Source organism: Symphalangus syndactylus, chromosome 13 (genome assembly GCF_028878055.3).
Source record: "Symphalangus syndactylus isolate Jambi chromosome 13, NHGRI_mSymSyn1-v2.1_pri, whole genome shotgun sequence".
NCBI classification, from domain to species: Eukaryota; Metazoa; Chordata; class Mammalia; order Primates; family Hylobatidae; genus Symphalangus; species Symphalangus syndactylus.
The window spans coordinates 124,902,074-124,917,577 of NC_072435.2; the positions used below are offsets into that span (position 1 = coordinate 124,902,074).

The 15,504-nt window shown below is 44.1% G+C and overlaps 1 protein-coding gene across 3 annotated transcripts in view; it reads right to left on the minus strand.

Annotated features, from left to right (window-relative positions):
* The window catches only part of TMEM132D (transmembrane protein 132D), an 835,610-nt gene that overhangs the window by 135,116 nt on the left and 684,990 nt on the right, over nucleotides 1-15,504 (minus strand). For 2 of the 3 annotated variants that reach the window (XM_055237230.2, XM_063615225.1), the window contains exon 5: nucleotides 9,861-10,004. The exons of the other annotated variant lie outside the window; for it this stretch is intronic. In XM_055237230.2, coding sequence (XP_055093205.1) covers nucleotides 9,861-10,004 — 144 coding nt within the window. The remainder of the gene's footprint in view (nucleotides 1-9,860; nucleotides 10,005-15,504) is intronic. 3 annotated transcript variants of the gene reach the window in all.

A 15,504-nucleotide genomic window follows, 5' to 3' on the forward strand; every position in this document is an offset into this window, starting at 1 on the left:
ACTGGGTCCCTCGCATGACACATGGGGATTATGGGAGCCACAATTCAAGATAAGATTTGGGTGGGGACACAGCCAAACCATAGCAACTCCTAATCCAGCAATAACAAAAATCCTAACATTAGGAAAGAATCACCACTATTTGCTGTCCAAATAGAATGCCGTGATTAAAAATCAATAATAACGCCAGGTGAGTATGCAAAGTTTATGTGATACAGTTCATCTTTATCTTCCCCTAACTCTCCCTGCCACGAATCCACTTGGATCTCCACTGGACGGAGGGGGGACCAACAAGGCCAATTCCTGTATCCCGCAGGTGGTCACTCCCACTCTGTAGCTACAGAGTCCTTTCCAATATTGAAGGATTATTATCAAAATGACCACCCTTTGCCACATGATGGATTGAAGGAAGTGTCTATTGGGAGGTCAGTCTAATCCATTACTCCTGCTGAATAAAAGAGCCTCAGAGATACTCCTTCACTAATCAAAAGTGCATCTCTTGTGTTAGTGCATCAAAGGTATCATGCTCATACACGGGGATGCTATTGTTATGTGGCCAGTCTGCTCCCTGAGAACTCTTCCCTGCAGGTGACACAGGGAAAGTCTTCAAAGGAGGCAGCAGGGATCAGTGAGGAGGCGCAATCCCTGCAACTTCTCCATTCCTTAGCTGAATATTTGAAGCCATTTGGCTAAACTCTTGGGGTGGGGACAAAAAAGCTGATCGGGAGTTATAGGATCTGCAGGTGGAGAAAAAAAGAAGGGACTATTTAGGAAGCTGCCTCCTGGGGGCTGTCCCTGTGGCTGCGCAGGTGGTCGGGCGTCCAGCTGGACCGCTGAAAGAGAACTGCCAGGAGCCAACTCCCCACCGCTCTCCTCCCCTCAGGAACAGGCTGCTGGAAGAGGAGCCACGCCATTCAGGCCCCAACACTGAAGCACTCCACCAGGGATGCTGAAAATAGCTGCAGAAGAGCTTCTCTGATTTTCCACTCTTCTCTTCTTCCCAGTTGTTTACTCAGCTTGTTAAGTGTTGTGCTCCCATCACCGAAATTACACTCCTTCTCCTCACAGCAGTTTGTACACTCACAGAGAGAAAGATTCCACTTTGATCCACCTTAGGAGAATGTGTCAAGCTTTATTACACCTGATTTCCACTGTTGTGTGTCTCTGGTGCAGAAGCAAGGGTGGATGTTGGCGCTGTTGAAATGCTGTATAATAAAGCAGGTTCACCAAGAGAAGCTGTAATCAAGTAGGGCTACAGCCCCCTTTGATTTTTATCAGTGGACATTTCTGAAATATTTGGTGGATACTGGTTTATTCAGGACCTGCTAATGAACACTTGAGCCTGTAAGTTGCAACAACAGAAACAAAAACCTCAGCAAATTTTTCAGGAGTAATACTTGAGCCCAAGTCAGTCTTCTTCCTAGTGTGTAAAGTGTGGCTGGCTTTAGGAGAGAGCGGCTCTCCCACCAGCTGCTCTGTGGGTTCTTACAATGTCCCCAACCCCGAGGCTATCCCACTCCTAAGTGGCTGCAGGGAACATGGGTTGCTCTTGCTGCAGAGAGTCCACTGCCCTTCTCTGTAGTGACAACACACAGGTTGGTCCTGGGGGACCCTACTCCCCAAACTCCTCATTGACTTCACGTGCTTTGAGATGATTTAGGGTTTGGACAACCAGTATGTTTGGAGCCCTGGGCTGCAGTGCTGGGCTCAAGGATAAGGTGACCTAAATAGGTCCCATAAGAACATATCTCAGGATTTACACAGGAATGTCCTAGAAGACAAATACTCTCTTCTATTGGATGTGAACCAGTTCTGAGGCATCCATCTTGCTCCCACAAGGACAGCTCTGTGAGAATGAAACTCATACAGAAGAAAGAGTGTCTATAAGGAAGAAAAAGAGAGAAAGAGTGGGGGTAGGGGGAGAAACAGAGAGAAGGAGGGAAAGAGAGGAAGAGAGGGGATGTTCCAGTGATATATTTTGGAGTTCTAAATAAAACACCCTAAGCTAGCCCCAAGCTGGACTTTTCAATCATGTGACAATTTTTTTTAACTTGTTGATGTAGGCGGCATTTTCTATTATTTCCAACCTCTGAGAATCACAGTGTATATTATTGCAAACATCTGAAATGCTTTCATTGGGGACCTGTTGCCTTCTTGAAAAAAAAAAAAAAAACAAAAAACAAAACGAGCATCCTTGGGAGGCAGAAGAGAGCATGCCTTTACGCAATTTACAATTCAGTGTGAATGAGTTTTCAGTGGATTTCCTGAGAGGAGGTTTTGATGTGGCTGGGGAAGCCCACACCAGCCTGTTGGGCTTTTGGCTGAGGAAAGAAGAGAAAGCAAATAAAAATAAATAAAAAGACTGGGGCCTTTAAAGGCAGAACTTCTCTGCTCAGAGGCTTTCCAGGGGCTGCACAGTTGGCTGTGACACATCTCTGAGAATCCCTTGGCTTTCTTTCTTAACAGCCTCCAAATGACGCCAAAACACCACACGTACCAGGTGACTCTTTGTCAACATCTGTGATTCACAGAGCACCACGATGACAACTGTGTGAGCTGTGGGTTTTGATTTTTAAGTTGTGCATCGGGCTTTGAGGCTTATTGGTGGATGTAAAATACATGCTGTGAGGTTTTTCATTTTTCGTTGCACCCTCTGTATTTCCAAGGGTGGTTTCATGAGTCATTCTCAGAAACAAAGGGAGGAAAAACATTTCTTTCTCAAGAGTTCCTGCCCAAGTCTCAAGCTTGCATCTCATTGGCTCTGATTGGATAATGTGTCTATCCCTGAGCCAATGGCATGTCCAGAATTTGCCATGTTCTGATTGGCCACCCTGAATCACATGGCCACTCCTGGAGGCTGGAGATGTGGCCACCTGCAGAAAGAACCGCCTCCTATTTCCCTTCCTGATGCCATTCCCTCTGCCAGCAGGGCAGACTGGGCACAAATTCATCCTTCAGGTATTACACCCCCAGGGAAGCCTTGAGTAATGCAGTTATGTTTTCCCTTCAGTGTTTAAACTACGTGAGGCAGCTTTAGGCTAAACTTTACACTAGGCACACAGTAGTTGCTCAACAAATGTTTGCTGTCAAACATATTTAAAAAAATGTTTGCTGACAGCAAACACTTCTTAACCACCTACTGCATGCCTAGTGTTAAGTTTAGCCTAAAGCTGCCACGTGTAGCTTAAGTTTGGCCCAAAGGTTTCTCCGTGCCTACTGAACAGTAACCTAACTGCACGTTCAACCACACTGTACCTGCTTTTGTACCAATCACTGAGTGTCAGCCAACTACAGGTAGCCAACACCGCAAACCATGTCCAAATACAGCAGATGCTGAGCTGTAACTAATCCGGCTGCATCTGCACCTCACTCTGTTTTCTGTGGTCCACTTTCCTTTTTCTGTCTATAAATGTTATCTGACCACATGTCAGCTCCAGAGTCGCTCTGAACCTGTTCAGATTCTGGGGGTTCCCTAATTTGTGAACCATTATTTGCTCAATTAAACTCTGTTAAATTTAATTTGTTTGAGGTTTTTCTTTTAACACTAGTGTTGACTGACAGCCAGGAGGGCAATGCTTGCTAGAGCTTCTGGTCCAGTGGCCCTGCTTCTGTGGGAACTCAGCCAGTGGGTGCAGCCTCCTGCGGTCCCAGGAAGCATTCGGAGGGCAGGGCAGGCATCGTTACCCAACCCTGCCACTGGTAACCAGGCAAGCCACTCCTGCTAGAGCTTCTAGCTCAATGGTCCTACATCTGCCTAAATTTGCCAAGGGACACAGCCTCCTGTTGCTCTGGAAACATCTGGATGTCTGGGCAGGGAACTCCACCTCTTTTGCCTCCCATAGCCAGACGTGTCACACCCAGAGAGCTTCCAACACAGCAGTCCTATTTCCGCCTGAGCTCTAAGGACAGGCAGGCACAACCCCATATTTCCCCAGGGAGCATATGGACAGCAGATTAGGACCAATCTGGCAAGTATACAGCTTATCTGCCAATTGTGGCTCCTGCCTGAGGGAGCCTCATGGACCAGAACACTGAACAAAAGAAATACGGGCATGAAAACAGTAATCAGAGGGGGCTCCTCAGAGACCCAGGAGCAGACTAGAATTGAAGCCGATCAACTGAACTCACCTTATACCATAATCAAACCCCCTAGAACCTCAAAGAAGAAAAAAGCCAAAAAACCCATCCAAAGGACATCAACTTCATATACTGAAGAAATATCAGCCCACATAAATGAGAAAGAGCAAACACAAAAACTCTGGCAACTGAAAAAGCTAGAGTGCCTTTTTTCTTCTAAATGACTGCACTAGTTCCCCAGCAAGGGTTCTTAACAAGGTTGAAATGCCTGAAATGATATAAATAGAATTCAGAATATGGATAGAAACAAAGATCACTGAGATTCAAGAGAACATCAAACTCAATCTAAGGAAATTAAGAATCACAATAAAATGATAAAGGAACAAAGTAGCCATTACAAAAAAGAAGGCAGCTGTTGTGATAGAGCTTAAAAACACAGTACAATAATTAAATAATGCAATTGCAAGTATTAAAAGCAGAATAGACCCAGCTGAAGAAATCTCAGAGCTTGAGGGCTGGCTGTCTGAAATAATTCAGTCAGACAAAAATAAAGGAAGAAAATGAAGAAGAACAAAGCCTCCGATGAAGGCCTATGGGATTATGTAAAGGGACCAAATCTACAACTCATTGATATCCCTGAAAGAGAAAGGAAGAAGGCAAGCAACTTGGAAAACATATTTCAGGATATCATCCATGAAAACTTCCCCAATTTCACTAGAGACACCAACATTCAGATTCAGGAAATGTAGAGCACCCCTGTGAGATATCACACAAGAAGAACGTCCCCAAGACACGATCATCAGATTCTCCAAGGTCAAAATGAAAGGAAAAATGTTAAGGGCAGCTAGAGAGAAGGGGCAGGTCACCTACAAAGGGAACCCCACCAGGCTAACAATGGACCTTTCAGCAGAAACCCTACATGCCAGAAGAGATTGAGGTCCTATATTCAAATTCATAAAGAAAAAAATTTCCAACCAAAAATTTCATATCCAAACTAAGCTTCATAAGTGAAAGAGAAATAAGTCCCTTTTTCAGGCAAGCAAGTGCTGAGAGAATTTGCTACTACCAGACCTGCCTGACAAGAGGTCCTGAAAGGAGCACTAAATATGGAAAGGAAAGACCATTGCCAGCCAATTTGAAAAAGCACTTCAATACACAGAACAGTGACATTATAAAGCAATGACACAAACAAGTCTACGGCTAACAACACGAAGACAGGGTCAAATCTGCACATATCAATACTAACTTTGAATGTAAATGGGCTAAATGCCTCAATTAAAAGGCACAGAATAGCAAGCTGGATAAAGAAACAAGACTTAATGGTATGCTGTCTTTAAGAGACCCATCTCACATGTAGTGACATCCATTGGCTCCAAATAAAGGGATGGAGAAAAATCTACTGAAGAAATGGAAAACAGAAAAAAAGCAAGAGTTACAGTCCTAATTTCAGAAAAAAAAAACTGACTTTAAACCAACAAAGATTAAAAAAAAGAAAGGCATTATATAGTACATGGTTCAATTCAGTAAGACCTAATTATCCTAACTGTACATGCATCCAATACAGGGGCATCCAAATTCATAAAGCAAGTTCTTAGAGACCTAGGAAGAGACTTAGATCCCTATGCAATAATAGTGGGAAACTTCAACATCCCATTGACAGTATTAGACAAATCATCGAAGCAGAAAATTAACACAGATATTCAGGACCTGAACTCAACACTTCACCAAATGAACTTCATAGACATCTACAAAACTCTCCACCCCTCAACAATAGAATACACATTCTTCTCATCACCACGTGGCATATACTCCAAAATCAACCACATAATTGGACATAAAACAATCCTTAGCAAATTCAAAAAAAAAATTGAAACCATACCAACCATACTCTCAGACCACAGCACAATAATAGAAATAAATACAAAGAAAATCACTCAAAATCATAAAATTACATGGAAGTTAAACAACCTACTCCCGAATGACCTACCCCTTCCTTACACCACATACAAAATTAACTCAAGATGGATGAAATACTTAAACGTAAAACTCAAAACTATAAAACCTTGGAAGATAACCTAAGAAATACCATTCTGGACACAGAACTTGGCAAAGATTTCATGACGAAGGTGCCAAAAGCAATTGCAACCAAAACAAAAATTGACAAACAGGATCTAATTAAAGTTAAGAGCATATGCAGAGCAAAAGAAACTCAACAGAGTAAACAAACAACCTACATACAGAATGGAAAAAAATATTTGCAAACTTAGCATCTGACAAAGGTCTCATATCCCGCACCTGTAAGGAACATAAACAATTTTACAAGCAAAAACCAACCCCACTAAAAAGTGAGCAAAGGACATGAACAGACATTTTTCAAAAGAAGACATATATATGGCCAATAAGCATATGAGAAAATGCTTAACATCACTAATCATTTGATAAATGCAAATCAAAACCACAATGAGATACCATCTCACACCAGTCAGATGGCCTATTATTAGAAAGTCAAAAAATAGCAGATGCTGGTGAGGTTGTGGAGAAAAGGGAATGCTTATATGGTGCTGGTGGGAATGCAAATTAGTTCAGCCACTATGGAAAGCAGTTTGGTGATTCCTCAAAGAGCTAAAAACAGAACTACCATTCAATCCAGCAATCCTATTATTGGGTACATACCCAAAGGAATATAAATCATTCTACCATAAAGATACATGCATGCGAATGTTCATTGCTACACTATTCACAATAGCAAAGACATGAAATTAACCTAAATGGCCATCGATGCTAGACTGGATAAAGAAAATGTGGTACATATACACCATGGAATACAATGCAGCCATAAAAGAGAATGAGATCATGTCCTTTGCAGGGACATGGATGGAGCTAGAGGCCATTATCCTAACTAACACAGGAATAGAAAACCAAATGCTCCATGTTCTTGCTTACAAGTGGGCGATCAACAAGGAGAATACATGGATACTAGGAGGGGAATAACACACACTGGGGTCTATGGGAGGGTGGAGGGTGGGAAGGGGAGAGGATCAGAGAAAAATACTTCTTGAGTACTGTGCTTATTACCTGGGTGATGAAATTATCTGTAATCAAAGCCCTGTGACATTCAGGTGACCTGTTAATATATAACAAACCTGTACATGTACCCCCAAACCTGAAATAAAAGTTAAAAACACACAATATATATAACAAACCTGTATATGTACCCCCAAACCTGAAATAAAAGTTAAAAACACACAATATATATAACAAACCTGTACATGTACCCCCAAACCTGAAATAAAAGTTAAAAACACACAAAAAGAATAAAATTAACAAAAAAACCCCCACTACTGTTGTGATAAGAATACAGCAGCAAACAAAGTGGACCCAAATAGCACTGCCCTCACGGAGCTTAGGTTCCAACGAGGACAGTGAGACAATGAATACAGCACCACCCTCACGGAGCTTAGATTCCAATGAAGACAGTCAGACGATGAATACAGCCCTGTCCTCAGGGAGCTTAGCTTCCAACAAGGACAGTGAGACAATGAATACAGCACCGCCCTCACGGAGCTTAGGTTCCAACAAGGACAGTCAGACAATGAATACAGCACCGCCCTCACGGAGCTTAGGTTCCAACAAGGACAGTCAGATGATGAATACAGCAAACAAAAATATATAGTGTATCTGTGAATACATGAACATATGCTATGTATGACATATACGCATATATGAATAGAAGTTCAGCAGGGATGGGGAAGGCAGTGCTGTGGGTGTCTGTGAAGATTTTGCTGACGATGCTCAGAAAAGGCCTTGGGGAGAAGATGAGGCGAGGGAGCCGTACAGGCATCCAGGGAAAGAGTTAAAGGCAGAGGGAGGAGAGGGGCTGCCTGTCCTGTTACAGGAGTGGCCAAGTCTCCAGTGTGGCCAGAGTGGAGGGAGCCGGAGGGGCTGTGCCTAGCGTGAGGTCAGCGTTACAGCAGGTGTGGCTGCAAAGGTTTGATTCTGTCTCTGTAAACACTTTGGCTTTTACTTTGAGGAGGGGAAGCCAGTGAATTTTTACATATAAAAAAATTGATCCAAAATTAATGTTCATATTTTGGGGTCCATGTGGCCATTTAATACATTCATAAAATTTGTAAAGATCAAATTAGTGTAACTGAGATAGCCTCCACCTAAGGTATTTGTTGTTTCTTTATGCTAGGAACGTTAGTATTATTCTCTAGCTATTTTGAAATATGTAATAGATTATTGTAAACTGTCATCACCCAACTGATCTATCTAACGTGAGGTCTTATTTCTTCTATCAAACTGCACATCTGTGTCCGCTCATCAGCCTGAGGGGCCGAGCAGAGGAGTGACATGGTCATATCACCCGTGACCGCCCTGGCTGTGGCACTAAAGAGGGGTTATGGGAGAGGAGGCAAGGACAGGCCCTAGGTCACCAGCAAGGTGGTCAATGCTTTGAGGTGATTGTGTCTGGGATTGGGGTGGTGGCAGGACCCGAGGAGGGCTGGATCCTGGCTATCCTTGGAAGGCATTGCCAACAGGATTTGATGAAGGCTTGGGTATGCAGAGAGGGGAGGAATGTAAGATGAGCCTAGATATTGGCTGGAGCCAGTGAAGGAAGTTGCCCTGTGCTGATGTGAAGAAGATTCTGGAATGAGTAGGTAGGAGTGCTGTATGATGTCATGTGTTCTGCTGCCCTGTTGCTTTCTGACATCTCTGCCTTCTCTCTGAAACCCATAAGGATGGATGTCCATCTCATTTGTGTGGTCCTAGAGTCTTGAACAGTACCTAGCACTTAGTGGGGATTTGATTCACGTTTGTTGACTGTGTTTTAAGTGAGCAAAAATGCTCCCTGAAGGTTTGCTTCAGAGCAGAGTGGTTACACCAATTCCTGTCCGGGAATTGTCCTGTGCTCCAGCCATGACTAGGACTCATGCGGAGGGAGTCTCCCAGAGCCTCGTGAAGCCCTTCTCCCTGTCCCGGGCTTTTGTTGGCAGCCTCCTCCTTTGAGGAGGTGCCTGCTGCATCTGTCACTGCAGCCCTGGCTCTGGAGTGGGCGGTGGCAGCCTGAGGAACCCATTTATCTCCTGCAGGCTGGAAGTGTGCTATGAGGTTCCTGGCAGAGCAAGACTCCATCTCCCGGCCTCCTCCATCCGTCTCCCCATGTGCCTCTGTTTTGAATCATTTTTGCATTCAATTTAAGAAGAGAAAGAAGAGGCTGAGAGGAAGGAAGGAGGGGTGAGTGCTGTTCATCCACATCCCCAGCTCATGTGGAATTTCGTGGGCTGGGCAGAGGAATGGAGAATGGTTTCCTCTTCCTCCCTTGGCCAGTATTGTAAATCAAAGCTGGGGGTAGTTGTATACCTTATGCTACCATTGATTTTACACGAATGCTGTGTGCTATAGAATCATCCCGGAGTGTGGCTGCATACCCATCCATCTAGGCTCTAGGGCTCCCTCCCCTCTTCTCCCCTGCCTGGGGTGGGTGGAGGGTAAGCTGGTCCCTGCATCCCACCACAATCTCCCTGGGGATCTGGGAAGAGGCCAAGGGCATTTGGCAAACACAGAGTGTCAAGGGACAGGCTCCCAGACTCAGAGTCATCAGCCAGAGCATCTTTTCATTCTGTCTAATATTTGTGCTAGGGAGAATGTCCTGATTTAAGCGGCAGGATAACCAGAATGGGATGGGAGGGATCCTGTGAGACCCAGAGGTCCCAAGCTGGTCCAGGAGCACAGAAGCTGACATGACAGCAGGTTTCTGCAGGGGCGGGGAGGTGTCAACTTGCCTTAATCACGTCTTCATCAGACGATCTACACTCCACAGACTCCAGCAGCTCTGTCACCGTGCCGTCGTCCTCCACGGAGACCACTTTCACCGGGACGGCCACCGTCTTCCCCGTGAGGATGGCTGTGTTCAGGATTTCTGCCTCCTGGAAGACCAAACACACCCTTCCATCACATCCCCTCCTGAGACGGCCCGGCCCCTGGGCGTAAGCCGCCTGCCTTTCCTCAGCCTCCCTGCAAACAGCACTGGCCTCTTCTGCAGGCTCAGAAATCCTGGCGGGCAGCACCAGCTGGGTGACCACGGCAGCCAAGAGATAATGCTCTGTCCTCACCCAGATTTCTGCAGAGCAACTACGATGGGGAAGGGGTGGAGGACAGAAAAGGTGGCGGAGAAAATTTATTACTAATATTGTGTTTGGCAAACACTTAGGTGTCAGGCACCCTTGTGAGCGCTTCACAAATATCAGCTCGTCAATCCTCATAGCATCCTGATAAGACAGACATTCTTCTTCCCAGTTTACAGATGGCACAGAGAGGTTTTGTCACTTGCCCAGGGTCACCCAGCTAGAAATTAATGAAGGCAGGATCTGAACCCGGGAAGTCCAGCTCCCGAGTCCATGCATCAGCTAACTCAAATAGGTCTAAACGTTGACATGACGACGGTAGCTTAAGCCGCTGATGGATGGCCAGAGGGGCCTGGTGTTGTGAAAGAAGCTTAGATGAGCAGCACGGCACCCCCAGTGTGAGGTATGTGAGGGAGACAAGGGCAGGGAGAGAGCCCTCGCTCTCTGTGCTGTCTTGCTCCGGCTTTCTTTCACTCTGTTTCAATTTTCCAGGCTTTTACTGGGTCCTGGCCTCCAGACATGTCTGGAATGTTATTGTGGCTCCAACAGCACTCCCACATCCCCACTGATATGACCCACGATGCACCACACATCCACACTCACCCAAACATGCATTTTGCTGTAAACCCTTCTTTCATCGAGCAGCTCAAGACGTGTGTCTTTAGGGATGTCCCAGCTTGCCCCAAGTATTTGCTTTCAGAATTAAGAACGTCCTGAACCTTTCCCCTTGGTAGCACCTAACGGTTGCTACAGTTATTTAACAGTTACCTATAGTTATTTAATCCCTTTATCTGTCTTCCAGACTCTAAGCTCCATGGGGCTGTATCTGCTTTCTGCTCACCAGCACCTAGCACAGAGCTTAGCTACAATGAATGGTGTTAATATTTGTTAAGTGCATAAATAGGACTCAACAGGGAAAGGGCTGGGATTTACATCCTCACCTTCTTGCTCCCCAGCTCCTCACACTGTATGCATGAATCCCTTTTTCTCAGGCACACCTGTGCCTCGGTGGTGTTTCCCAGACATCGAACATCTCTGGATCTCATGACACCCCGCATCTCTCTCTCCAGTGCACCCATGCTCATCCTCAGTTACTCCTCTAGAATTCTCGTGATTTTTTAACTGGTTGGGGACAGAGAGATTATAGGAGCCCATTTTTCAGATAGAGAAAACTGAGCCTCAAGACCCGGTAAGTGAATCTCATTCTTCTCTGCAGAGATTGCATTTTCTATCACAAAAACATAGAAGTCCCAATATAACCCCACATCTCTGTATAATACCACTTCCAAGTCCTAGCTCACAATGTTCTTTGCTCAGTTTCAGCTCATTACATGCCAGTGGTGTCCCTAAGAGGTGTTTTATCAACATGCCACGTTGTGTTTCTTCTGTTAACTCTGAACATATCTGTCTTTTCTTTGACAGAATAACATCAAAAGATCTGGGTGGGTGCTAGGAGCTGGTTAGGGTGGATCTAACACAATTGTCATTTTGCTTTCACTCATAGTTACTCAATCGCTTTATTTTCCTTCTAAGACTGGGAGCTCAGCAGGGCTGTATCTGTGTCATTTTGAGAGATGAGCTTGCAAAGATTCTTGTTACTTTGATTCTCATGTGAAATGTAACATGCCTGTTAGTAGAATGCCAGCAGAAGGAATAGAAGTTTATCGTCCTAAAATTACATAACTATTTTCATTATGCTAACTATTTCTTAGATAAGATCTTACTTTTCCTTTATGGGATGAGATTTGTCTATAACCAGCTCATTGGGGTTAGGCGTTGGATGTAGCAATACATATATTATTCATTATTTTAATTCTAAAAGACAAGACTCCAATTTGGAATGCTCCTGAAGTTCAGAGACCATGTTTCAAACTGTTGGAATATGCATAGGCCTTCAAAGTCCCATTATCCATACACTTTTTCTCCTCTGTGAGTTCCCAGCCTGATTTTATTTTAATTTGAATAAAAACATGGCACAAAAATGAAGGGGTCAAAATCAGTATATGATGCTATTTCCTGCTGCCTCTAGGCAGGAAAAATTAGCTTTAATGGCAAAACTCACCATTACTTTTGCACCAACCTAATATTTTTTTTCTACTCTAAAGGGTGAGGATCGAAAGGAACAAGTGGTACTCTGGAAAAAAGTGGAACAATGCTGTTTAACTTGCTGGCCGAAACTGGCTCATCACAAAGGAGAGAGACAGACGAGGGAGCAGTGTGGCCACTTCTGACATCAGTCTCAGGGAACACAATTTCTCACATTCGTGGTAAAAAGTGAAGAGCATCTCCACTCTAACGATAAAAACCAAAAGGCCTTTCATGTTTTTGCACATTCAGGTTAATATAATGAGAAATGATGCTGGGAATGACTGATGAGCAGCTGTAAGCCCATATGTCTGGGGTGTTGCCTTTTCTCTGAATAGCACATGTGTTTCTGCCCACCAAGATCTCAGTGGGGCTGAGTGACTGAGCCTTCAGGCTTGGTATTTCCCTGCCTCCTCTGCGTATTCCCAATTCTTTGACGTCAAGAATTTTCTCTTTTGCACAGCTTTGCCTTTTCCAGGAGGTGAATGGTACGGGGATGACTCACAAAAGTCTTCAGATAAGAGGAGGACAAAAGAGATCCTTGTTCAGTGGCAGAAGTACCTGCAAAGCCTTAGCTTTGCTTGAGATATGACCTACAACTGCTCTGATTTTCGGACCCCAGAAAACCCTTGAAAGCTCAGCTTCCTTATTGTTGTGTGTTCACCTTATCACAGCACCTCAGAGCCTAGGAAATAAAGGCACAGACTCTCTTTAGAAAACATATCTCCTTCCCATCAGCCAATCATAATTCTTACTGTCACTTCATACACCCTTTCTGCTATTTGGGCATTGTCTGTGTGCCAGTAAGGATCTCTAACAAAGCACTACAGAACTTTAGGCACTCCAGAGTCGAGGAGGAGGTAGAATAGCAGACAATAGGCTGGATGTGGCACTGAGAAAGGTATAACCATTAAAGTGAGGCTTCAGATATTTTTCCTGGGGGCTGACTCATTGTCATCCATTCTAGGGAAACAATAACTGTCCCTGTCTTGCTGGAGAAATAATGACCCATGTCTTAGTTTGAGCCAGCCTGGAGATAGATCCTGGGACAATGATTCAAGAGCAATTTATCTGGGACATTCAGGAAACTTCAACAGGGGAGTGTGCAAGCGACACAGGGAAAAGGAGGCTACTAACAATTTGTGTAGATTAAACCAGTTATCACAGTGGGCACCTGGAGCTGATCCTGCAGGGGATGATGTATATGATGACATATATTGTATATTCTGTGTGTGTCTTAGTCCATTTGTATTGCTACAAAGAAATACCAGTCTAGGTGCAGTGGCTCACACCTGCAATCCCAGCCCTTTGGGAGGCTGAGGCAGGCGGATCACTTGAACCCAGGAGTTCGAGACCAGCTTGGGCAATACAGTGAGACCCTGTCTCTACAAACACATAGAGAAAAGTTTATCCAGGTGTGGTGGTACATGCCTGTAGTCCCAGCTACTTGAATGGCTAGGTGGGAGGACCACCTGAGCCCAACAAGGTCAAGGCTGCAGTGAGTCATGATTGTGCCACTGCACTACAGCCTGGGCAACAGAGCGAGGCCTTCTCTCAAAACAAACAAACAAACAAACAAACAAAACAAAACAAAAAAACCTAGATAGGCTGGGTAATTTACAAGAAAAGAGGGTTTGCTTGGTTCATGATTCTGCTGGCTGAAAGACTGGGCATCTGGAGAAAGCCTGTGGAGGAGGGCGAAGGGAGCAGGCATGTGCAGAGATCACCTAGCAGTAGAGGAAGCAAGGGAGAAGAACAGGGGAAGTGCCAGGCTCTTAACAACACTGAGAACTCCATCACTGCCCCACGCCCACTGCCAACCAGAGAGGGACTTTACCTACTCATGAGGGTTTCACTCCCACGACCCAAATACCTCCCATGGCCCTACCTCCAACACTGGGGAACACATTTCAACATCAGGTTTGGGGGAACAGACATTCCAACCGTAGCAGTGTGTAAATGTGTATGTATCTCAATAGATTGAAATCTATTATGATGTATTTCCCTGCAGGGGAATTCTCTAGAATATACATATAAGAATACTTTCACTGAGGGCTGAGGGAGCTGGGGTATTTATACACCAAACCTGAGTGCTGCTCCTAAATGGACCACTGCTTAGCACTTCCAACCCACTGCATGTGCAGACAAAACAGACTTCTACTGTTTCAAAGGAAGCTCCCCACGGAGAGTGGCACTTGGACCTGGTCAGGAGCGCACTGCTGTGCTAGGGTAAGAGGAAATAGGTAGGGCCCTGACCAAGTCTGTTACAACATCATCGGTCATGTGGTGGTCTGATGGATTGGAATCAGAATTAGAGTGTTTTTTTATTTTGATTTTTGTTTTTTAAATTTCCTCGTGTTTCTGGTATCCGGATGTTATGCTTCAAGTATCAGCATAGTCATTTATTCATGTTCACCTTTGAAAATTAATTGTAAAACAGAGACAAGGAAAATAATGGATAGAGAAAAACATTGCACAAGGGAAGTTTCTAAACACCTTAAGAGATTGATCTCTGTGTTAGACAGTTTGTTGCCCATTCAATGTCTGTTCTGCCTTTCTTCCTAACAAAACCCCAATTTCATTTGTGGCTGTAACATGCCTAAATAAAATGACTATAGTTTTTGGCTGCCCTTAATCTCTGACACATTTCTGGCCCAGAAGATATCAATAAAAGTCATTTAGTGAGACTTCCAGAAAATTTTGTGAAAAAAACAAACAAAAACTCAAAAGAAGACAGACATGCAGCCAATAATCACATAAAAAATCTCAACATCATTGATCACTAGAGAAATGCAAATCAAAACCACAATGAGACACCATCTCACACCAGTCAGAATAGCTATTATTAAAAAGATTTAAAAAAAGCCACAGATGCTGGTGACATTGTGGGGTAAAGGGAATACTTATACACTGTGGGTAGGAGTGTAAATTAGTTCAACCTTTGTAGAAGACAGTGTGATGATTCCTTAAAGAGATAAAAACAGAAATACATTTGACCCAGCAATCCCATTACCAAGTATAGACCCAAAGGAATATAAATCATTCTACCATAAAGACACAGGCATGTGCATGTATATTGCAGCAGTATTCACAATAGCAAAGACATGAAATCAACCTAGATGTCCATCAGTGGTAGACTAGATAGAGAAAATGTGATACATATACACCATGGAATACTATGCAGCCACAAAAAAGAATGAGATCATGTCCTTTGCAG